Here is a 26,311-nt window from a genome sequence, read left to right on the forward strand (position 1 = left end):
CTTGTTGAAAATACAGCTATATGATTGAATTTCTTATTGCTTGAAATTGTGACTTTTTCAGTTGATGACATTTGATGTAGTAGAAGATGTTAAGTATTTCAACACTGGTGTGGTTAAGGGATTTGCTGTAGCAGAAACAATTATTGATGGTGCCTGCCTGAATATCAGTGGCATCAGCAACAACATCACCGAGTTACCCGATGGTAAGCCATTTCATGGAAGTCTTGTTTCCTGGGTAAGGAAAGAGTCTGATAAACTACATGGTGGTCAGTCAAGATGACTTTGTTTCTCGATTAAGAGCCTCTATATGATGTGATATTTATGTAGTACTTTCATATCTCTGTTGATGTATGTCATGTTTTGTATATATTGACCTTGAAAAGCCTTAGATTTGCAGGTGTCAATCTCATGTAAATTAAAAATCTAGTTGAACAGATGTTGTAGGATTTTATTTAATTATAACCTCTTTGTAGCATTTCTTGTACTCTTCATACAAGTCTGACTCCAATAACAAAAGCTCTCAGCTTTTCTCATAAAATGAATTTTAGTTATTGTGTAATCATTTATTTCATTCACTTGTAAGCATTTTGTTGTTTTTCTATTTCACATCAATTGGTAACAGTCTCATGTGAACTGCAAATGATCACGTTCTTATGGAACGCCAAAAGCGCAACGCATTTCGTTGCCTCGATCGATTTCGCCTCCTTCTATTTCGTTGCCTCCTTTTATTTCGTTGCCTCCTTTTATTTCGTTTCCTCCTTCTATTTCGTTGCTTCGTTCTATTTTGCTGCCTCCTTCTATTTTGTTGCCTTCTTCTATTTCGTTGCCTCCATTGATTTCGTTGCCTCCATTGATTTCGTTGCCTCCTTCTATTTTGCTGCCTCCTTCTATTTCGTTGCCTTCTTCTATTTCGTTGCCTCCATTGATTTCGTTGCCTCCTTCTATTTCGTTGCCTTCTGCTATTTCGTTGCCTCCTTTTATTTCGTTGCCTCCATTGATTTCGTTGCCTCCTTCTATTTTGCTGCCTCCACCTATTTCGTTGCCTCGTTCTACATCGTTGTCTCGTTCGATTTCGTTGCCTCGATTGAATTCGCCTGGTTATGTTAATTAGGTATTGCAGGCATGCATTGATGGGCGGAGCTTTTTTCTCCTTCGGTCGCGACCGGCCGGTTAACGCGAACGTTACCTGGTCGATCACAGTGCCTAGCACGTACTGAGCAGCCTAGCACCTGTTTGAACGTAGCAGCCACTAAGAGCAGCCACTATAGTGTATACATCAACGTTACACGCCGCATGTCCGGTTAGCACCACATTAAAGTAAAAAGGTTCCTCTTTCACGTGGTATACCTCTACTATCGGTAACAAAAATGATTTCTTGACCAAAAGTGGCCTTAAAGTTTTAACCCCGATACGGACATCTCTAAACGCGCTGTATATACATAATGTGTAATGATCAGAAAAATGTAGGCTCCATAACTAAGGTTAATCGATTTTGAAAAAAAAAAAATTAAACAGTTTTCTGATCATTACACATTACGTATATACAGCGCGTTTAAAGATGTCCGTATCGGGGTTAAAACTTTGAGGCCACTTTTGGTCAAGAATTCATTTTTTATTACCGATAGTAGAGATATACCACGTAAAAGATGAACCTGTCTACTTTAATGTGGTGCTAACCGGACATCTCAATAGGCTCCATAACTCAACTTAATCGATTTTGAAGAATAAAAAAATTAATCAATATTTTAAAACTTTTAGGCCACTTTTGGTAAAAAAAATCGGCTTTGTTACCAATAGTAGGTATAACACGTGAAATAAGAAATTTTATTCTTTGATGTGATGCTAACCGAACCTCCTAACTAGGTCGATAACTCAAATTAATGGATTTTGAAATAATAATACGTTTGGATCATAACACATTACCGCGCGTTTCGAGCTAATTTTCCCATTTGCATCCCACTCCTGTTAGGATCGAACGATTTGTAGCCATCGAATTTCAATAAATCAAAGTGTTACTGGCTGTTTTTTCATACCACGTGTAAGAGGAATAACTTAACATCGTCATTGTACCTCTCTTGACTGTTGCATATTCTCATAAATGAATTGTTTAGACATTTGAAAAAAAATATGAAAAAAATGGTATAAAAATTGTCGCAATTTACGCCTTTCTCCACAAGATTTGGTAGGATCACAAGTTTCAGTTCAATATGGATGCAGAAATCGTCCACCATTTGAATTCCAAAATTATAACACATGAAAGAGCAACATCTTCTCTCTCATATGGTGCAATTATTGGCATTTTACAGTATTCATAGCGTTAATTATTATCGCTTTAAAACAGGTACGAAAAAGTAACAGTCTTGTTATTGTCCGCTAATGTAGGCTGCCCTTAGTGGCTGCTGGGGATCCACTTTTCCGCCACATCGTACCCAGCGCTCGTCACAGTGTACAAACATCAGTGGCCAACGGCGTGTAACGTTGATGTATACACTATTGGCTGCTGTTAGTGGCTGCTCTTAGTGGCTGCTACGTTCAAACAGGTGCTAGGCTGCTCAGTACGTGTTAGGCACTGTGATCGACCAGGTAACGTTCGCGTTAACCGGCCCGTCGCGACCGAAGGAGAAAAAAAGCTCCGCCCACCAATGCATGCCTGCAATACCTAATTAACATAACCAGGCGAATTCAATCGAGGCAACGAAATCGAACGAGGCAACGATGTAGAACGAGGCAACGAAATAGGTGGAGGCAGCAAAATAGAAGGAGGCAACGAAATCAATGGAGGCAACGAAATAGAAGAAGGCAACGAAATAGAAGGAGGCAGCAAAATAGAACGAAGCAACGAAATAGAAGGAGGAAACGAAATAAAAGGAGGCAACGAAATAAAAGGAGGCAACGAAATAGAAGGAGGCGAAATCGATCGAGGCAACGAAATGCGTTGCGCTTTTGGCGTTCCATACGTTCTATATTGTAAACAAACTTGGCTAGTCAAGGTAAAGGGTTTCATTATCAAAATATTAAAAGGACTGAGCAGGCTCTAACTGCTGCTTGAAGGCTTCTCACAAGATGGTGAAGGTTTGGTTCACAATCTGATTGTTAGCAAACCAAAATTAATCAACTAACCAGTAATGGACTCCATGATGTCCTCATTTATATGTATAATTAGCATTTTCTGTGAGATAACTGAATTCTTCATTAAAATTTCTTTGAAAACTTCAATTTTTAACCACTTTTACTTGTCCTTCAGCCTCTGAAGAAGATCCTGCTAGGATCGAAACGTCAGGCCCACTTAGTTTTACACACTTTCAATGCTGTACAAACGTTAATATTTATGAAGCCTTATATTCTTTTGTCTGGTTTGCTTTGAGTTGTCCAAAACTAGACCTAGTCCACATCCTGACGATGAAATGAAGGCATAACAGGGATAAGAAATATTGGATTGTACCATTTTCATGTAAACTTTGGTTTTGTTCAAAGTCTACATCAGTCAGCCTATCTTTTTATTTGGATTGCACGGTTTTGATGTAAACTCTGTTGTTGCTCAAAGTCTATTTTAGTCTCTCTTTTCAGTTACTCTTCAGTGGGAGCCTAGTTCATCTGCTAATTGGGTTCATGTCATATACCAGAATGAGAAGAATGATACCTATCATCAAAGACTCTTCGCTCTGGGCCCAGCAACCATCGAGGTATTTGAGGCAGACTTAAGGGACCATCTCTGTGTTTTTGTCGGAAACAAGTTTGACGAACAAACCTTTGGATCAGTAATGCTTTCATACCTGTATTGTCACTCTTACCTCGACGACCAGGACGATTTTATCATACAAGATACGATAGAGACATATGGGGTTGTCAAGGTAACCATCCAGTAGTCAAATATTCTTCTTTGTCCTTGTTGTTGAATTTTATAAGCTTCCATCTATTAATGTTACTAAACTTTTGTTCTTATTAAACCACTAGGGTAAGATGCCATAAATATAACTTAATTTGAAATCCTATCTGTGTGATGATTGTGTATCAATACTGGCTTTTTGTTTTTGGTGATTGAGTAAGGAATTGGAGGCAGTTGTATCCGTTGGCTTTCATTCGTGCTTGCGAGACCTCCTCCACGTGGATGTTTATATCTGAGGAACCTGGAGAAGCCACCCTGTTTAGCATCACTGCAGGGCACTGGTTATAACAAAGAATTTGAAAGTTGTTACCAACTACCTCAAAGTGCAGATGGAAAAATCTTCTAGTTTGACTGAATTTTCCTGCAGATATTAAATTTGATGGCTAACGAATAAATTTTGGATGCTTAATGATAAAATATTTTGCTTGCAGCAATCCAAAAGGTTGAACAGGGTAGTTGTGCAATAGAGATTTGTTTTCTGTTTATTAAATTCCCATAGCTTCATCCTGGAGGATATTATTTATCACTTCAGGTCAAGCTTGCAGAAAATGTCTAAAATTGGTCTAAAAAATAACAAACTATTTCTAGAAATGTATATAAAGTCCCCTGGACAAAAATATCTTTCTTTGGTTCTTAATTTGTAACCAGGCCAAGTACTTTGCTGCCAATGGAACCTCCTTCCTGGTGATTGGTAATCGTGTTGACTCCGTCTCTGGGACATATAAAGCTGATTCATATACGGTGATTGTGAATGACCTGCTTAACATCGTTTCCCTGGACAGGTTTCCTACCACAGCAGTCTCTTATGTCACTGCAGGAGAAGTCAAAGGTCAACAGTTGTTTCTTTTTGCAAATGAGTTCTCAGGCAGCTGGATGTTTGAGGACTTCACACAATCAGTTGATATTTACAGGTAATAAATGTTGATTGTTAACTCATTGTTTAAAGATCCACAGTTTCAAGAGATGTATTTGAGGTGTTTTAATATAGTATCAATAAACTGTGGCAAATTGACATGGACAATGGTGGGGAGTGGGTTTGGATGGGGTGTCATGGGAGTTTACCTCAGTCAATAAGAATCCAGTTTGTGGTTGGGACCACCATTATTCCCCCCCCCCCTGCCTTGACACATACACCTGTCTGCAACACCCCAGACATACAGCATGCTGAAACATTAGCATAAAATACCATAGGTTCCATCATTCCCAGACCTGTCCCAGACTTGCCCCTGACAAACAGTATAAATGTTGAAGCATTTAACATATAGTACCATAGGTTATCTTCTATCATTCCCAGACTTGCCCAAGACATACAGCATGTTGAAGCATTAACATATTGTACCATAGGTTAGGTTCTATCATTCCCAGACTTGCCCCTGACATACAGTATAAATGTTGAAACATTAACATATAGTACCATAGGTTAGGTTCTATCATTCCCAGACTTGCCCCAGACATACAGCATGTTGAAGCATTAACATATAGTACCATAGGTTAGGTTCAATCATTCCCAGACTTGCCCCAGACATACAGCATGTTGAAGCATTAACATATAGTACCATTGGTTAGGTTCTATCATTCCCAGACTTGCCCCTGACATACAGTGTTCTTACGTAAACAATAATTAATCTGAACAAGGATTTTTTTGATTCTCTCTACTGTATTTGTCGATCATCTCACGGATTCAAACGCCATCTTTAAACTTGTTTTCTTACTCCCATTCACCTTTGACCCTTAATCACAAGTTTTTTATATCTCAATTCCAAACCTAGCGCCCTCTACTCTCGTTTTTAAATCCTTCAGAACATTCTCCCCTTCTTCGACCAAATGTCGAAACCTAGGTAACCTATCACCATAACTGTTAACTGACTGAACAACAAAAGTAAAAAGGAACCCAATGCTCTATAATCAACCCTACACTCAAACTACATCAGGCTACTTAGCCTAACAAATATCATCCCAACAATGTATACACTGTAACAAAAAAGAAAGATTTTCCAAAACATGTTCTTTTCAAACCTCCAAACATCATTAGCAACAGATGACTTAAATTTAAAAATAGAACTTACTAACACTAAAAATACACTCAAGAAAACTGTACTGTCTTATTAACAGTTAAATTTAAATGCTTCTACTCACACAACTCCAAATGACATACTTTTGTGATATTTCTAATCACCTCACCCCTGCTGGTCTTAATCTTTACCACTCTAATATGGCCATCTGGACCAGGAAACACTTCCTTTATCCTTCCTAATGGCCACTGACCTCTAACTACATCTTTTTCCATTACCAAAACTAAGTCATCGACCTTCAAATCAACTTTTTCCTTATGCCACTTTTTTCGACGATTCAAGGAAGGCAACCACTGCTCGAGCCATCTTTGCCAGAAATGGCGCATCAGCTCCTGCACACGGCGCCATCTCCTCCTTGGACTATATCTTGTGCTATCTACAATTTCCTCTGATGCAAATGTTCCACCCATAGACCCATGCAGGAAATGATTTGGTGTCAATGGGGTCATGTCCTTGGGAGAGGCTGACACATACGTCAATGGTCTTGAGTTAATTATACCTTCGGCACCAACAAAGGCTGAATGAAGCTCTTCATCGGTCACGTCTGCATCACCTAGAACTGCCTGAATAGCTCTCTTACTTGTCTTGATTAGTGCTTCATGAGCACCACCAAAATGAGGTGACAATGGGGGTAAGAAATGCCACCTCATCTGACCCGCTGTCACCTCTTGGACCTTTGATTTGTCAACCAACCTGAACAACTCGTTTAGCTCCCGAGACGCACCCACAAAATTAGTTCCATTGTCTGAGAAAACTTCCTCAGGCTCACCTCTTCGACTCACAAATCTATAGAACGCATTTAAGAACGAACAGTCACACCACTATTTGTCTCACTTCGTGCATACGCTACAGCAGCATATGCATCCTTACTAGCATCAGTGAATACATGAATTGATGTTTTACCACTCTCATACTCAATACATCTAGGCACCACTACTTTGTCAAGGTTTTGCAAATCGCTGACCCAAGCTTTAACCTTTGATGCTAAAGAGACTTGCAAGCTGACTCAACATGTTTCTCTTTGTCATCTTTTCCAAACTTCTATCTGGGCCTTTGAACACAAACACATCACTCTCAGCTAGCCATGTTAACCCTAAAGCCTTGATTGATGGCCACTCACTATCAGTTATTTTAATCTCTTTAGCTCTATGCTCTACAGGAATAGCTTCGAGTACCTTCTTTGAATTCGATAGCCATTTCCTTGCACTCATACCAGCCTTTGCCCACAACTCTGTGAGCTCACGATACAACTGTATAGCAACATCTTCATCCTCTACACTATCCATACTATCATCCATGTATGTGGATGTTAGAACAGTTTCAGCTGCCCTAGGAAACTGTTCCGTGTAACGCTTTGCATTTTCTTGTGACACTTTTTGGGCAATGAATGGTGACACATTCAACCCAAAAATCAATCTGTTGAATTCGTAAGTGCCTGGTTCCTTTTGCACGTCCAGATCTCGCCACATGAACCTGAACATAGGCCGGTCAACCTCATCTATCTCAATCTGCAAATACATTTCAGAAATGTCGCAGACCACCGCTACTTTGTCTCGCCTGAACCTAAGCAAAACATCACAGAGGTCATTTTGAAGTTTTGGTCCATTATTGATTACATCATTTAAACACAGATCTCTATCTTTCGCTGATGCATCGTAAACTATCCTAACCTTAGTAGTTGTTCGATCCATTTTTACCACAGGAAAGTGTGGAATAAACCACTCTGTACTAGATTTAGGTTCCTCTTCATCTACTTTCCTAATGTAACCCTTATCCAAATACCCTTGAATTACACAGCTATATGCCTTGCCCAATTTTTCATCTTTTATCAACTTCTTTTCTAGGCTTTCTAGCCTTTTCTTTGCAGACACGTGATTATTTGTAGTCATGTTTTTCCTTTCTTTTTCTTTCCATGGAATTCTTACTTGGTATCTACAATTGTCACCTCCAGCCATCGATTCTATAACCACTCTGATGGCCTCCTCTTCTTCTTGGGTGTGACAAGTTACTTTGCAATTTAAGCCCATGTTATCTACTTCCCAGAACTTTCTGAGAGTTATGTTCACTTCTCTGTCAACAGTGCAGTGGAAAGTGCTCACTGATCTGGTGTGGAATGCTCTCCTAGCTGCAGGAGCAACAGGTCCCACACAAGTGTATCCTAATGGGGTGAGCCTGGCGATTGGTTCGCCTGATCTGCCCTTTACCTCATGGATTGACTTGTGTAAGCCTGCATGATCCAAACCAATCAAAATATCGACCTTGTTTCTGCTACCTAGAAACTTAGGAAATTCAATATCCTTCAAATGGTCCCAGTCTCTTGAGACCCTGCACCAATCAATGGGCTTTAGTTTACCACATACATTTTTAATTGTTATCGCCTCAATCCCATACTGCTTCTCTGGTCTATTTAGTGGAGAGATGTCAAATTTAACTGGAAAGGACTGAAACCTTTCCTCTTTACCATTTAGTACCGTAGCCTTGACCTCTTCCGGCTTACTATGTATCCCTAATTCAGCCACTAAATCTTCATTCACATATGTCTGCTCACTTCCATCATCCAGGAAGGCATTTGCCTCTACAACCTTACCATTTGGTGAAGACACCAAAACCGGGACTACCCTGAATGATATTTAGACCACACGCACCCGAATGAAATGTGGGCCTAGTACTACCACTTGTATTATTTTTAGATCCAGATGCACTTATTGCATTATTTTCGAGATCACAACTCCCTTTAGACATGGGCTCCCCTTCCTTGGTTCCGTGTAACAATCTGTTGTGATTTTTGCTACATCCATCAATATTGCATTTCATTACCCTGGTGCACTGTGGTGAGAAATGTTCACCCAGACACTTGAAACACAGCTTGTTTTTTGAGGCATAATCCCACCTACCCTCAACTCTCATGGCTAGGAAAGAATTGCATCTCCATAACTTGTGGGTGCCCATACTACAACAGGGGCAGTTGGTAGGGTCACTAGGGTGTGCCTTTACACTGGCAGTGTGATAACTCCCCTTGTTTTCATTTTTCTTTACATCATTCTTCCTCTGATCTTCCTCTGATCTTCTTTTGTTTTGTTTTTCTATGGTCATTTCCAGTTGTTTTCCAAACATTGTACTTTTAACTGATGCTTGTTTTTCTAGAAATTTGATCAGGTCATTTAAGCCAATCGTAGCCTGTTTTGTAAGAATATCATGAGATGCATTACTCCATCTGGTTTGAATATGGATGGGCAACAGATTTTGAACTGTAAGCAATGTATTACTGCAATTCAAATCGTTGTCATACCCCAATTTAGATAGAGTGATTTTGCATTTGTTTAAGTCCCCAATTAATTCCCACAAATCTTCGGAGCTTTCGACGGTTTTACGTTTTTCCAACTTTGATGTCATTGCCCCCAGAATCATGTGTGATTGCCCAAATTGAACCTGTAATATTGCCAATGCCTTTTTGAACCCACTTTCTCCCTCAAACTCACAAGCATTGATAGCATTATAAGCCTTGCCTTTGCAAAATCTCAGTAGATGTTGCAACTTGGTAAATTCACAGTTCAGTTTACTAACAATAAGAACATTGAATGCATTTGTGAAGCTGAAATAATTACCTGGTTCACCATAAAAACATGGAATTTCTATTTTTGGAAGTTCAAAGGCAAGTTTCAGTGATTCAAAAGGACTGTTCTGTTCTGACGCCCCCACTTCTAGTTTTTGGTTCCTTGCTAAAAGCAAAGGAACCTATGTATTCAGGTTGGCGTGTGTGTGCGTGTATGTGTGTGTGTGACGCTTTAGCTTGTATGCACGATAACTCAACAAGGGATTGACTGATCATGATCAAACTTGGTCGGTGGGTGGCCCATAGTGAGTAGATGAACCCTATTGTTTTTGGTGCCCACAAAGGTCACCAAAGGTCAGTTATGGTCCAAAAACCCAAAATACTAAAACTGCAATAACTCCCAGTGCCAATGTGCGACAAGGTTGATATTTTGGGACAAGTTGTGAACTGGTTAGGGGAACATTTTGAAACTTAACGGTCATGTGATCTGAGGTCACCAAAGGTCAATTAATGTTAAAAAACTAGTATTTTTGCGATAACTTGAGAACGAATTGTCCGTTAGGGTTGGGAGTTGCTTCAGTGTAATCCAATTGTCGACCCACATCTGGGTGACCCTTGACCTCAATTTGACCTCTGGTGACCTTTTCATGTTTTGTGGATTTTTACAGTTTCGATGCTATTTTCAGATGTCAAAGGTACCTTTCGATCATAAATATTGATAGGTTGACCCCCGTGTGACCTTTGTGTGCGAACTTATATGGGGTCAAAGTTTACGGTCGGAGTTAGGATGGCTGTACAGACTTGTCGTGTTGATTTTTGGAATCAGCAGATCAAACTACATTTGAAACCAAGGTCAAAAGGTCAAAGGTCACATTAGAAAAAATGTGCTTAGTTTGGGAGAAAACGGGCGAAAAAGAAAATGTTTGGTTTTGATGCTAGATTTGGATATCAAAGGTACCTTCCGATCAAAAATGTCAATAGGTTGACACCCGGGTGACCTTTGTGTGTAAAGTTATACAAGGTCAAAGTTAATTTTCAGACATTTAATGCAATAACTCCCAGTGCCAAGGTGTAACAAGGTTGATATTTTGGGACAAGTTGCAAATGGTATAGAGGAATATTTTCAAACTTAACGGTCATGTGATCCGAGGTCATCAAAGGTCAATTAATGTTAAAAAACTAGTATTTTGGGTGAGAAAATGGGCAAAGAAAAAAATGTTTGAATTTTTACAGTTTTGATGCTATATTCACGTCTCAACAATCAAAAATGTCAATAGGTTTATCCCAGGTGACCTTTGTGTGTGAAGTTATATGAGGTCAAAGTAAATTTTCAGACATTTAGTGCAATAATTCCCAGTTCCAAGGTGTGACATGGTTGATATTTTGGGACAAGTTGAAAATGGTATAGGGGAATATTTTCAAACTTAACGGAAATGTGATCCGAGGTCACCAAAGGTCAATTAATGATAAAAATTGCGATAACTTGAGAACGAACTGTCTGTTAAGGTTGGGAGTTGCTTCAATGTAATCCAGTTGTCGACCCGCATCTGGGTGACCCTTGACCTCAATTTGACCTCTGGTGACCTTTTCGTGTTTTGGGGATTTTTACAGTTTCGATGCTATTTTCAGATGTCAAAGGTACCTTCTGATCATAAATGTCAATAGGTTGACCCCTGTGTGACCTTCGTGTGTGAAGTTATACAAGGTCAAAGTTAAAAAATATTAATGAGGTCACGGGTCAAACGTGAAAAACTCCCAAGTTGCAATAACTTGGCTACTCTTTATTGGAATTTCGTCAAACTTGGTATGATGATATTGGTAGATAGTCTCCACACACTGATGTGTGTTGCAATTGATATCATGCATGTTTATAAGGGGGGGGGGGGCTAGCATTATTTCGTTATGAAAAGTTTGTATGCACAATAACTCAACAAGGGAATGACCAATCATTATCATACTTGGTGAGTGGGTGGCCCATAGTAAGTAGATTAACCCTGTTGATTTTGGTGCTCATATCATGAATATTAATGAGGTCATGGGGTCAAACGTGAAATACTCCAAATTGCAATTACTTGGCTACTATTACTAGTCGGAATTTCGTCAAACTTGGTATGATGATAATGGTAGATAGTCTTCACACACTGATGTGTGTTGCAATTGATATCAGGGCTTAGCATTACTTTGGCAACAAAAGTTTGTGAGCATAAATTACTGTTGTTGTATTAGGGCTTTGTTAGAAATTTCCCTATGAATGGAACTAATGAACAGCAGCAAGGAACCATGAAATGTTTTCATTCTGGTTGGGTATCAGTTTGGCGTTGTACCTTTGTAGTTTGCTGAGCATGTCCATTTGTCGTCACTGCTCGATCCAGACTTGTTAGTTGTTGGTGTCCATCTGACGCCACTGCTCGTTGATCCATTGTGTGCGGCAATCGTCTGTCCACTGTCATTTGTTGATCAATAGTTTGTTGCAGTTGTCCTGCTGTTGCTTGTTGCAATTGTCTGTCTGCTATCATACTCGTTCCTGGAGAAGATTCCCCTACCAGAACAGGTCCCTGGGGTAAGGTTTCTGTTACCGGTGCAGCAGTGTTCCTAAGAGCTGATCTAATTTCGGTCACCATCTTCCAAAAGTTTTTCTCCACTTCCACCATCCACTTCTACGAAAGCTTCATCATCTTTGATGGTAGAAACGATTTGTTCATAAATCTCTTCTAATTTGTTGAAATGGTCTTCTGCCTTTTTTAGCTGTTCAGCAATCAACTCTGAGTCTTTTTCTTCCTCCTGTATCAACCTGATACAGTTATTTAGTGTTCGAGTCAGTTGACTCTTCTTGTTTCTACGCAATTGTTCAATTCATCCATATTTTGGTGGTATTATGTTGAAAAGTAATCACTTATATTGCTAAGAAAATGTCAATCTGGTCACCAACTTATTGACAGTCGGCAATTCAATGTCACTCTGACGTATCTAGTTAGCATCGATAGAAATATCCCGCTGATATATCCCTGTTGTATTATCCGAAATGTCACGCTGAGATATTTTATTTGAACAACTTAAAATGTTCCGACTTTATTAACCTTATCCACAGCTAGCACAAGGCATTGCTCTGCCACACTAATCCATTGAGGCGAGACCCGTGGAAAATGTCACTCTGAAGATCCATTGGTATCATATAACAAAATGTCACGTTGATGTATGTATGATTAATTAACATCACTAGCACGGAATTGTCACTCTGACTTGTCTATTTTGTTTTGCTTTTTTCAGGAATGTCACTCTGACATATCTAACTGCGCTGAGGAATGTCACTCTGACATATCAACCTTACATTGAGTTATGTCACTCTGACATATCTAATTTGTAGCCTATTGGTATGCAATGTCACCCTGATTAATGTTGCTAACTTTACTCACAGTTTTGCATTTAAGTTTGAGAATGTTACGATGTCTGCCAGCTTTATTCATAGTTGGCATAAATACAGTATTTTACCTCGACTGTCCATCGCCGACTGGCGGTCATACTGGTACACAGCCACAGTTACCCGTACAATTTGGCAGCTTTCTGCCTACGCTAGTCCTATCGTAGCTCTTCTCGTTGGTCGAACTTTATGCATGTTCGATAAAAAAACAATCCAGTAAATCCGCGGTCACTCGTTCGGTTTATGACTTTTGGAAACTTTGGTTCACATGTTTCCAACCTCGCTCTGCTACCATTTTGTTCTTACGTAAACAATAATTAATCTGAACAAGGATTTTTTTTATTCTCTCTACTGTATTTGTCGATCATCTCACAGATTCAAATGCCATCTTTATAACTTTTCTTACTCCCATTCACCTTTGACCCTTAATCACAACTTTTTTATATCTCAATTCCAAACCTAGCGCCCTCTACTCTCGTTTTTAAATCCTTCAGAACATACAGCATGTTTAAACATATGACATATAGTACCATAGGTTAGGTTCTATCATTCCCAGACTTGCCCCTGACATACAGTATAAATGTTGAAGCATTAACATATAGTACCATAGGTAAGGTTCTATCATTCCCAGACTTGCCCCAGACATACAGTATAAATGTTAAAGCATTAATATATAGTACAATAGGTTATGTTCTATCATTCACAGACTTGCCCCAGACATACAGTATAAATGTTGAAGCATTAACATATAGTACCATAGGTTATGTTCTATCATTCCCAGACTTGCCACAGACATACAGTATAAATGTTGAAGCATTTAACATATAGTACCATAGGTTAGGGTGTATCACTCCCAGACTTGCCCCAGTATTTGAAGCATTAACATATAGTACCATAGGTTATGTTCTATCATTCCCAGACTTGCCACAGACATACAGTATAAATGTTGAAGCATTTAACATATAGTACCATAGGTTAGGGTGTATCACTCCCAGACTTGCCCCAGTATTTGAAGCATTAACATATAGTACCATAGGTTAGGTTCTATCATTCCCAGACTTGCCACAGACATACAGTATAAATGTTGAAGCATTTAACATATAGTACCATAGGTTAGGGTGTATCACTCCCAGACTTGCCCCAGTATTTGAAGCATTAACATATAGTACCATAGGTTAGGTTCTATCATTCCCAGACTTGCCACAGACATACAGTATAAATGTTGAAGCATTAACATATAGTACCATAGGTTAGGTTCTATCATTCCCAGACTTGCCACAGACATACAGTATAAATGTTGAAGCATTAACATATAGTACCATAGGTTATGTTCTATCATTCCCAGACTTGCCACAGACATACAGTATAAATGTTGAAGCATTTAACACATAGTACCATAGGTTAGGTTGCATCACTCCTGGGCTTCAACAGTTAATTACAAATGAACTAAATTTGTTTCTGATGCTAATATGCAAAGTAGACTAGCTGGCTAAACAGCTCTTGTTGTATGGATCTGTGGTTAATATCTTAAGTGGTTGTGCTGAGAAATGACATAATATCTAGTCTAAATTTCACACAAATTATGATATAAATCTAGCAATATGGTATGAACTAGGAAGGATTGGCAGAAAATTAGAAACTTAGGGAAACATAATATAAATGTGCTTTAGATAACATTCGTTTTGGATTATAAGAAACATTCTTTTTCCTTTTTTCCCTGTTATTTCTGTGGCAGATTTTCACCAAAAGGAATTGAGCTGTATCAAAAGATTGAAACTTATGGTGCTAAAGCAGCCGTTTTCTTCTCAGTAGCAAAAATGGATTTCCTTGCCATCCTTGACAGAAATGAGAAATTAATTCTCTATAAATATTCAGGTGTTTTGTTATTTGTGGAACACTATTCCCTCTACATTCCTGGTAAGAAAATGACTAAAAGTTTAATCTTTTCAGTTTGTTGTTTTTTAACTTGTGCAGACTATACTATATTTATTTATATTCATATTGTCCTCTTGCTTTGCGTAGTGTTACTTAAGTGGTTATATGGAACCATACAAGCAGGTTATAGAGTTTTATATATTGTAATATTTCAAAATATTGTATTCATCCTAATTCGTTGTTTAAAGTTATGCTTCTAGAAAATCCTCTAGGTGTTTTCACATATCTTTTGATAAATGGAGAGTAAGAAACAAAATTTAACTCAAAGAAACTTTTTCTGAATAATTTAACTTTCATGTAAATAACAGCATGGTATGTTGTGCTGTTGAGTTCTGAAATGTTTTAAAGAAAGCAAACAAATTTAACTTTGAAATTTTTACATAAATTACATATTTAAATATTCTTTTATTGTTTTCTATTATTCTCCATTAGCAAGGCAGACTATTTCTCAAAAGAGCCTTATTGGAAATGGAGCCACATATTACTATTTGATTTGCATCTTATGTAATAAGACAACAATAGTTTTGTTGACAGGTTTATTTTCTATGTATGTTAAATTTTGTTGTATCCATAGGTGCAACTGATGTTGCAGCTCAGAAGATTTCTGAAGCTGTTGTGAACATCTTTGTTGCTACTTTGTCTGGTAACATCAAACTCTTTCCATGGGAGCCAATGATACCAGTGCCCTCACCCACTCAGATTTTTCAAGTTGTACTGTCGGGTAAAAATCACCAATTATTATTTGTGTGTGTGTATGTGTTCCACCAATGTTGTTTTTGAAATTTGATAGCAACATTTGATTACAGTATATTCATTCTTCCATTCATTAATTTCTTGTGCATGGTGCCACGAGAAATAGGTTTAATTTTCTTACAAAAGTGTTTTTTTATGATTATTTCCCACACTAGACAACATCCTAGACCCTTAACTAGACCACACAGTAGACTCCACACTAGACCACATAGTAGACTCCACACTAGACCACACAGTAGACTCCACACTAGACCACACAGTAGACACCACACAGTAGACTCCACACTAGACCACATAGTAGACTCCACACTAGACCACACAATAGACACCACACTAGACCACACAGTAGACTCCACGCTAGACCACATAGTAGACTCCACACTAGACCACATAGTAGACTCCACACTAGACCACATAGTAGACACCACGCTAGACCACACAGTAGACACCACACTAGACCACATCCTAGACCCTTCACTAGACCACACAGTAGACTCCACACTAGACCACACAGTAGACTCCACACTAGACCACACAGTAGACACCACACTAGACCACACAGTAGACACCACACTAGACCACACAGTAGACACCACACTAGACCACATCCTAGACCCTTCACTAGACCACACAGTAGACACCACACTAGACCACACAGTAGACACCACACTAGACCACATCCTAGACCCTTCACAAGACCACACAGTAGACACCACGCTAGACCACGCAGTAGACACCACACTATACCACATAGTAGACTCCACACTAGAACACACAGTAGACTCAACACTAGACTACACATTAGATTCCACACTACATCACACAGTAGACTGCACACTAGACCACATCCTAGACCATTCACAAGACCACACAGTAGACTCCTCACTAGACCACGCAGTAGACACCACACTAGACCACATAGTAGACTCCACACTAGAACACACAGTAGACTCCACACTAGACCACACATTAGACTCCACACTAGATCACACAGTAGACTCCACACTAGACCACACAGTATACACCACCTAGACCACACAGTAGACTCCACACTAGACCACACGGTAGACTCCACACTAAACCACATCCTAGACCCTTCACTAGACCACACAGTAGACTCCACACTAGACCACACAGTAGACTCCATACTTGACCACACAGTAGACTCCTCACTAGACCACACAGTAGACTCCACACTAAACCACATCCTAGACCCTTCACTAGACCACACAGTAGACTCCACACTAGACCACACAGTAGACACCACACTAGACCACATCCTAGACCCTTCACTAGACCACACAGTAGACTCCACACTAGACCACATAGTAGACTCCACACTAGAACACACAGTAGACTCCACACTAGACCACACAATAGACACCACACTAGACCACATTGTAGACTCCACACTAGATCACACAGTAGACTCCACACTAGAACACATCCTATACCCTTCACTAGACCACACAGTAGACACCACGCTAGACCACGCAGTAGACACCACACTAGATCACATAGTAGACTTCACACTAGAACACACAGTAGATGCCACACTAGACCACATCCTAGACCCTTCACTAGACCACACAGTAGACTCCACACTAGACCAAGCAGTAGACACCACACTAGACCACATAGTAGACTTCACACTAGAACACACAGTAGACTCCACACTAGACCATGCAGTAGACACCACACTAGATCACACAGTAGACTCCACACTAGACCACACAGTAGATGCCACACTAGACTACATCCTAGACCCTTCACTAGACCACACAGTAGACTCCACACTAGACCACACAGTAGACCCACACTATACCACACAGTAGACTCCACACTATACCACACAGTAGACTCCACACCATACCACACAGTAGACACCACACTAGACCACATAGTAGACTCCTTACTAGAACACACACTCAAACCAGCACTATACCACACGCTAGGTGTTGCACTAGACCTCTCACTATCCCAATCGCTTGATCTCACACGCTTGACCCCACACTGGACCACAGGCTAGACCCGCACTATAGACTCCATGCTAGGTTCCGCACCAGACCCCATGCTTGCCTACACTGGTATTATTAAATCCATCCATCTTTCAACTGCCAACAACATCAGTGTTCTCCCCATCAATGTCCTTTCAGCTAATCTGTTTTTATTTATTTTCTCTCTGCTGATTGAAATATCCCATTTGACTGTCCATTCACATGATAACAACAAAATATTTTAAGTTATTTATATCTCTTGTTTTCCAGGATTTATTCTTCCAGGTCCAAGTTGCTCAAGCAATCCAATCTAACATATCATCAGGGACTGGTACTATTCATATCTCCAGATGAATTAATTTGTTTTGATGCTTACAGAAGGAAAGATGGACCTTTTTAAAAAATTGTCTGATTTATAAAGTGAATTTCTTTGTAATGGATCTTATTAAAGGTTTTGGTTTATGTTCATGTCAAGACCATCTCTTATAGAGGAAGGTCCGGTAATTTTGTAACATGGAACTTTAATGAAAGCATTATCGTAAACAATTGTTTTAGTAACATTGGATCCCAAGATGTCACTGTTATCTTGTCTCAGAGTTTTGTTGACCATATAAATTCTAATAGTATTTTACATTCATTTAATGATGTAAATTTTTTATCATGATGTAAAATGTTCCTACCTCATTCTGTTCTAAGGTAACTCATTCTCACAGAATGTCTTATAAATAAAATGTTAAGGAGCATCACACCTGACCAATTACTCATTATAATCCATTCTTCTATATCAGATTATGAAGGCTTATGAAATGAATGTACCAAAAATATTGATAAACTAAAGGCTCATGCAAAAATGCAATAAATATCAAAATATTGGGAAAATACAGAACTACATTGAAAATGCAAAAGTTTATGTCATTTTTTCATAGTTTTCTGATGCTTTTGATCCTTTAATATTATTAAAAGGGTTATGTTGTTGTGGGCTATATGTTAAAAGGGTAAGAAACAACTTCATTGATCTATAAAAATCTTAATTGTTGTGTTCACTATAAAAGTCCATTATGTATAAACTTCAGAAGTCGGTCCCCATACTAATCGAGGCAATGCTGGGTATACGCATTTGATTGGCTGTCATGATATCAAATCGAGTAAGCAATATTCTACTTAACCGAGAAATGGGACATTTTGTCATTGAGTGTACAGCATACACACAACTTAAACTTCAGAAGTCCACATAGGCCTACCAACAGTGGCGGAGCGTCCATACAGTCAGGGGGGCAGATGCCCCCCCCCCCCCCCCGACGGACTCAAATGGACTGCTGGCGCCCTTTTCAGCTCTTTACCACTTTATACTTATTCGCGATTATTGAATTTTTGATTGCGCTCTCATCTACCTATTGACATTTGTCACATTTTTTTAGTGTAATTTGGCGATGACACCTATTTATTCTTCGCTTATCTGCAAATTAGCCAGGCCCGGAAAGGGTCAGTTCCGGCGATCTAGGGAGTATCTTTACTCAAACAAAATCTGTACGCTACGCGCCAACCTGTGGTGGCGCTCTGCTTAGATAGTGTCGAAAGCGCCCCTCCAGACTATTCTCGCCCCTCCTGACCAATACCCCTAGCTTCGCCACTGCCTACCAATCGGGGTATCGCCAACTTATACACTAGATTAATGGTCATAACATCAAATCGAGGAATTAATGTATTTCTTTATAAAGTCAATGTAAACATTTGATGAGCGGTATTATATCAAATCAAAGAAAACAAAATACTCCCAATGTAACTGAACCATGAGATAATGATAAAACAATAATCATCATCATGTCCACATACCAATCGAGGCAATGATGAATGTAAGTCAAAGTAGGCTTGATTTGCCGTCATAGTATCAAATCGAGGAGTCAATGTAGTTCTTATATCAGCGGACTTGGACTAATTTATCAGAACAGAACCAGGCGCGTAGCCAAGCCTGGGGGAGGGGGCGAAGGGGAGACCGCCCCCCCTTGAGCATATTTTTTTTGTATGTTTTTATGATGTCGCTAGTAAATTCAAAATAGAAATGGCTTAGATGCAACTTACAAGGCCTGGGAAGTGCCATTTCCAGCGATCTGGGAGGCATTTTGAGCCAAAATTTTCTTGTACGCTTCGCGCCAACTCATAGTGGCGCTACGCTTAGATATTTTTGAACGCAAATTCTACGGCTCTGATAGCTTGCCGACAGGTTCGCCCCTCCCTTGGCAGCTTCCTCGCTACGCGCCTGGACAGAACTTAAGCAATTTGTGTTCAGAAGTGCATACACGAATTGATGGTATAGCGCTAGATAGGCCTATGCCTACACGTGACTCAATGCTTACCAGTTTTGGCCAACCTATATGCATCTGTCATTACTTTAACTGTGTAAACTTTTTAAATTCACCTGCCAATCGAGGAAATACTGAATACATTTGATTTGAGCCTCGGAATATAGTAACCACTGGACTCCAGGCTAATATAACCGAAACATTCACTTCAGAAGTCTATATATAATTCAAGGCAGTACTGCATACTGCATAACTTATACACTTGATCAGCTGTCATAACTACGGAAGCGTAGAAGGGACATTGCATTGACGAGTTACCAACTTGACAAAACGACAATTATCTGCAACGGTTACATCTCTATGTTCCGACGTTTACTATGTTCCGACGTCTCTATGTTCCGACATCTCTATGTTCCGACGTCTCTATGTTCCGACAATATTTTTGGACTCTTAATTTTTTTTACCCAAATTTTTTCGGGCTCAATTTTTTTTGGACCAAAATTTTTGACCAACATGTTTTCGGACCAACTTTTTCGGACCAAAATTATTTTAGACCAAAATATTTTTATGACCCAATTTTTTTTGGACCAAAATTTTTGACACCAACATGTTTTCGGACCAACTTTTTTCGGACCAAATTTTTTTTTGACCAAACTGATTTTGGTCCCAAAAAATTTGAGTACAAACAATTAAATTTCGGGTCACAAGCAATTTTCGGTCACAAGCACTATTTGGGTCATAACAAACTTTGGGCCTTTTTTTTTCGTGAAAAAAATTTGGTGCGTCCAAAAAATTGTGTCTCCCAAAAAAAAGGTAGGTCGGAAAAAATGTTGGTCCAAAAAAATTGAGTCCCCCCCAAAAAAATTTGGGGCCCAAAAAATTAAGTCCCCCAAAAAAATTTGGTCCGAAAAATGGGGGACCAAAAGATTGAGTCTCCCAAAAAAATTGTGTCCGAAAAAATTTTGGTCCAAAAAAATTAGAGTCCAAACAAATTGTCGGAACATAGAGACGTCGGAACATAGAGACGTCGGAACATCAAATCGAGGAATCAATGCATTTCTTATACCAGGAAACATTGTTTTGCTGTATCCTCATTGTGTTTGGAAGGGACAGATATACGTATTGATTGTACTCCATTGACTCTTGAAGTTTGCTTTAGTATTTAGTTCGATATATGAGAAAGAAAATCGAACATAAAGGTGACACAAAGACAAACATCTATCCTCCAAAACGAAAAATATAAAAAATTGTAACGCGTCGACATAAAGTAAAAAAAGAGTAAGTAAAGAATAGATCAAGTGATGAAAGGTAGGTAAGAACAAACACTAACACTGCAACATGTCCTTATTCCCAGTTTTAGCTATGTTTTGGCAATTGGAAAAGAACATGCCTTACTCTAGAGATCAAACATGATGCTAACCAACTCGAAATCATATGTGATTCCTAAAGCCGGATCTCGAAAGAGATACTTTGAACAGACTCTGTGAAATGAAATGGAAGTAAACGACAAAGGCAAATGAATATATGAATATATATATATATATATATCAGGGCGTATCCAGGATTTTCTAACACGGGGGCGCAAAGTACTATCTAAGCGGAGCGCCACCATCTTGGCGATGTCTTGGTGTTTTTCTTCTGCTCCGTCCTTTTCTCCCTTTCTACTTTTTCTTTTTTTTTCTTTTTCTTTTCCCTTCCTTCCTCTCCTTCCTGCTCTTTTTTTCCCCTCTTTTTTCCCCTTTCTTCTCTTTTCTTTTTCTCTCCTCTTTTTCTTACCCGGGGGGCGCACGCCCCAACGCCTCTCCCTGGATACGCGCCTGAGAGTGTATGTTCAGCTGGCATTCACCAGCCAGCCATGTAGATGATGCAGGGGGCTATAGTAGTCCCAATATTGTGATATTGAGCCTTATGTTGTGGGCGGAGGTCATATATTCGTTTGAGTTCACCAGGGATCAAATTGTGGAAACCATTGTTTATCACAATATTTTAACAAGGACAGATGTCATATTAAGTATTTTGATGTATCACATTTAGTACAAGAAGCCAGTTGTTGAGGTCAATGGTCATTCCAGGACAGCCTGTGTCATTGTGAATTATTGTTTGTCACATCACACTGCTTTTCACTGTATTACTAAGATCAAAATGACATCTAATGATCACCATTTTATCTTTGTAACCATAACTTTGAAACAGCTTTGAACAATGAAAGGATCTAATTGAAATGGAGTTATATTGTGAGAATTACCGTATACACACAGTCTCTATATAAATTACAAAGCCACTATCGTTTATGCCAAAGAATCTACCATATGACGAATAGCAGCAACCAATCAAAGCATTGGCTTCATGTGATTTGCTTTAAACAAGAATGATATTCATTGTATGTGTGGCTAAATGTGTAAGACTGCATTGACTCCTTACATAAGTGCTCATTCTGGACACTCAAAGAGAAAACTTCAGAAATAAGAGATCTGCCAAGCAAGATGATATACCAAATTGGAATTGGTCTTAAGTCCGAGTGCAGAAAACTGGACTCGAGTACTATAAACGTGTATATTACACATTTCTTTGTGGGTATACTGTACGGGTGGGATCTACTTTAAATACGTGTTTGTTGCCACATTGTTCAGTTCAGTGGTGTTGTTATTGTTTGTTGTGTAGGGCAATCAATCTTGTAAAGCTTCATACAACAGACACATCCCTACCTGTGATTCATTGATTAACGGTAAACTGTAATCGTAGGTGCTTTTTTGTTTTTTAAATTATGTGATGCAACTTACCAGGTATAGAAACAATTAAACACAAGAACACTGTGATACAACAAATTTGAACACATTGTTAGTAACAGATGATGAAGCCACAAATGAAAGTATGAGTTCATGTATAAGAATTCAAAATAATAACAATTTTGGAAGCTAGGAAAGTTTTAAAGAAAATGGTTACACATCTCTAAAGGAGTAATGGCGTTCCATTATAACAATTCCTCATTCATATAAACACTTAATAGATATGCCGTTTTACCTGCAACTTTAAACCAGGGAGTTGAAAAAAATATTCATCTGTTTGCACAAATCGTAGATATAACCCTCAGTGTCAACGTGTAAATTGTGTAAACAAGAGTACAACGACACAGGATTCGGTATTTGAGCAGGTTTCCAATAAAATGTTTTCGTACTTTTTGGAATAATATCTTTCTTTCTTTCTTTTAAAAAACCGCAACTTCTCAAAAGAACCAAAATTTCTTCCAATCCTTTGTATAGATGACTGAATTTGTTTCAAAACAAATAAATGATAACAATGAACCGCAAAGTAGAAGGTTAAAAACACTCCCGTTACAAAGAAGTTTCATGCTGAAAGCAGTCAATGATGCGTTTCCAAATTTCCTGTGATTTGTTTGGCTTATAGTCCCTACCATTGTCTGCAAACATTTTTGCATTTATCGTGCTCAATGAACACAACGTATTTTGTTTAAATAACCTATTTATATAGCGCATTATACCGACATTCTCAATGCAACTAATTGTAACGTTGCTGTCCCGTGTAGAGATAGCAAAGTTTGTAGTATAGGCTCTCATGTGTGTGCACTCTCAAATATCACATCGTGTATGGTTGGCCACAGTGGACAAAATTCAGAAATTATGACGACATATCAGGAGGCAGGACTTTTTTTATGTCTACATAAAATTGATTGGATGTGGACATAAATTCAAATTAATGCTGGCATATATTAAAATAATGCTGTCACCGTACCGTACCAGCTGCGTACTGATAATGCAATTGGCACCTTCCTCTTTCAATCTGTGTGAATATTAATGTACATTTAAAGAGTTGTGTCTGTATTGCATGTATGGGCTACCACATTATGTCAAAATATTCTGGCTATGAGTTGCACTTCTCGTTATATAGTAAGTACACCTTGTAAAGGGTTTCAGTGCAAACACATGAATTTATTTGTAATCTAAGATAATACATATAATATTAATGTCCCCACGCTTCCATAGGCATGAGTTGTATAATTTGCATTTATGATTTTCAATATGCACATTATAAACATATCACTATAGGATATCCGTTGCGCACAAGCCAATGTTTTTGTCAGGGGTCATTATAACTAAGTATTGTGCGTTCCTGTAGAGGTAATTTAAAGTGCATGTTTTCATGGAGGAACGGATACATATTTGCATTATTCGGCAAAGCAAAGCTCTTGTGATCATTCGACCGCTATAAACAGTGAAACAATATTTAAAAAAAATTATACACGAATATAAAATAAGGCACCGTCGACAAATAAAATCCGTGTTTTCCGTTCCATGTCGGGATTCTGCATTTTACCATGATTTTCCCATGACACATGCATAAATTGTAAACTTACTTGTGAATATAACAGAATACTACCAATCACACAAGTAAGATTAATATTTGTTTGTTAAAAACAGTGGCAAAAATCGTACAAACCCCAATGCCACTATATATACCCAGGCTAACACGCTTTGATTTCAACAATGTCGTTCCTTGCTAAGAGATGTCTGCGTTGCATGGATATTCTATTAAACAAATTTCTGATGATTTGATTGGTTGATAGTCAGCTGTAAACATTCTGAGATCTTTCAGTACTTCGGATGACACAAACGTCGTCCGACAATTTTTTGCTGTATGAAAGCAGCTATCACTTGTGCTGTGGAGTGCTGTGGAGTGATGTATATGCAGCGCCTACGCGTGTTATGTATACAGGGAGGGTAACATGGATCGGACATATTCTGTCCGTAGACTGTCAGCGGTCAAACCGGACGGGTAAAAGCAAAATCAAATTCAAACCTGGCGCACCGTTCGGTTAAAACGGGCTGACGAGAATCCTGCAGTCAGTGATTCATGCATAATTATCAATAGCTATGGTATATCCAGACGGTCGGGCCGAGCGATCCCAAGCGCACCTTATTGGGCCAACACCTTGGAACCCCGTTCGCCAGCAGGCTCACTGCACATATTACATCTAAGTTCTACCACCCAAATAAGTCTTAAAGTAAAAATAAAAAGTATCAAACTTACCATTTTCTATCACTGCTACAGCTATACAACAGAATATGCATATTATTTGTGTTAGATGGAACACATATCCAGGGGCGAAGCGAAGGGGTTTTTGTTGGGGGGGGGTGTGGAGAATTTGATTTGCCGAAGGATCTGGAAGTGGTGACTGAAATGGGGGAGGGGTCTAAGGGGAGGGGGTGTCCCCCTCCCCTTTGGAAAATTTTTAGTTTTGAAACGTCCTTAGATAAAATCTGGTGTATATTTTAAGTCAAATTTGATTTGCCGACGGATCTGGAAGTGGTGACTGAAATGGAATGGAGGGGTCTAATTTTTAGTTTTGAAACGCCCTAAGATGCAATCTGATGTATATTTTAAGTCAAATTTGATTTGCCGACGGATCTGGAAGTGGTGACTGAAATGGGGGAGGGGTCTAATTTTTAGTTTTGAAACGCCCTTAGATGCAATCTGATGTATATTTTAAGTCAAATTTGATTTGCCGACGGATCTGGAAGTGGTGACTGAAATGGGGGAGGGGTTTAAGGGGAGGGGGTGTCCCCCTCCCCTTTGGAAAATTTTTAGTTTTGAAACGTCCTTAGATGCAATCTGGTGCATATTTTAAGTCAAATTTGATTTGCCGACGGATCTGGAAGTGGTGACTGACATGGGGGAGGGGTCTAAGGGTAGGGGGTCTACCCCTCCCCTTTGGAAAAATTAGTTTGAACGTCCTTAGATGCAATCTGGTGCATATTTTAAGTCAAATTTGGCACGGAAGAAGCTCACGTTCTCCTTTTTCTATTCAGCTTTCCTTCTTTCTTCCCTTTCCGCTCTTCACCTTTTCTCCTTTTGCCGACAGACCCAAAATTTGCCGACAGCGACCAAATTATTGGGGGGGGGGGGGTGTGACACCCCTCCACACCCCCCGCTCGCTACGCCCCTGCACATATCGCATGCTTATGTCATAGCTAAATGATTCATTTTGGACAGCGCATGAATAGAAGTGCAAATCCATCATTCATGTACAGAAATCACAAAGTTCCTGTCGACTGATTGAACTCGAGATCTTTAAAGAATTAAACATATAGGGAAGAATATAAGAGTGTAACAAATTATTACCCAGTAGGAGTATACGTTAGTGGTTTTAAAATGTGCACAAGTAGGGAGGGGGTGGGGTTGATGGGAGCAATTGATATTGTGTCCCCCTATCTCCAAAATTGGGGAGGGGATCCCTCCAGGATTGACGCCCATGGTTACGTTTACATTGGATCCACCGTGTGCGATAACTTGTTATGTTGAATCTCTAGTTCCAGAAATAGCTGATCTCAGTCTTAGTATAAAAGCTTTCAGGCTAGAATGTTGATCTCGAGGGCAGGAT

At 39.1% G+C, this 26,311-nt stretch overlaps 2 protein-coding genes across 4 annotated transcripts in view; both read left to right on the forward strand.

Moving 5' to 3' along the window:
• Positions 1-18,517, forward strand: part of LOC139980338 (uncharacterized) — a 59,058-nt gene extending 40,541 nt beyond the window's left edge. For 2 of the 3 annotated variants that reach the window (XM_071991943.1, XM_071991944.1), the window contains exons 29-34: positions 62-203; positions 3,568-3,851; positions 4,535-4,797; positions 14,665-14,846; positions 15,439-15,585; positions 17,885-18,517. In XM_071991943.1, the coding sequence (XP_071848044.1) occupies positions 62-203; positions 3,568-3,851; positions 4,535-4,797; positions 14,665-14,846; positions 15,439-15,585; positions 17,885-17,928 (1,062 nt within the window). In that variant the 3' untranslated portion in view covers positions 17,929-18,517. The remainder of the gene's footprint in view (positions 1-61; positions 204-3,567; positions 3,852-4,534; positions 4,798-14,664; positions 14,847-15,438; positions 15,586-17,884) is intronic. The other variant, XM_071991945.1, reaches the window with a different exon arrangement.
• On the forward strand, positions 15,893-17,876 carry LOC139980052 (uncharacterized; the record flags this gene model as incomplete). The annotated part of the gene is made up of 1 exon (XM_071991419.1): positions 15,893-17,876. A coding segment is annotated over one exon (1,560 nt), but the record flags the coding sequence as incomplete, so codon positions are not given.
• Positions 18,518-26,311: the final 7,794 nt, after the last annotated feature.

The sequence above is a fragment of the Apostichopus japonicus genome, chromosome 14, assembly GCF_037975245.1.
Source record: "Apostichopus japonicus isolate 1M-3 chromosome 14, ASM3797524v1, whole genome shotgun sequence".
In the NCBI taxonomy this organism is placed as follows: domain Eukaryota; kingdom Metazoa; phylum Echinodermata; class Holothuroidea; order Aspidochirotida; family Stichopodidae; genus Apostichopus; species Apostichopus japonicus.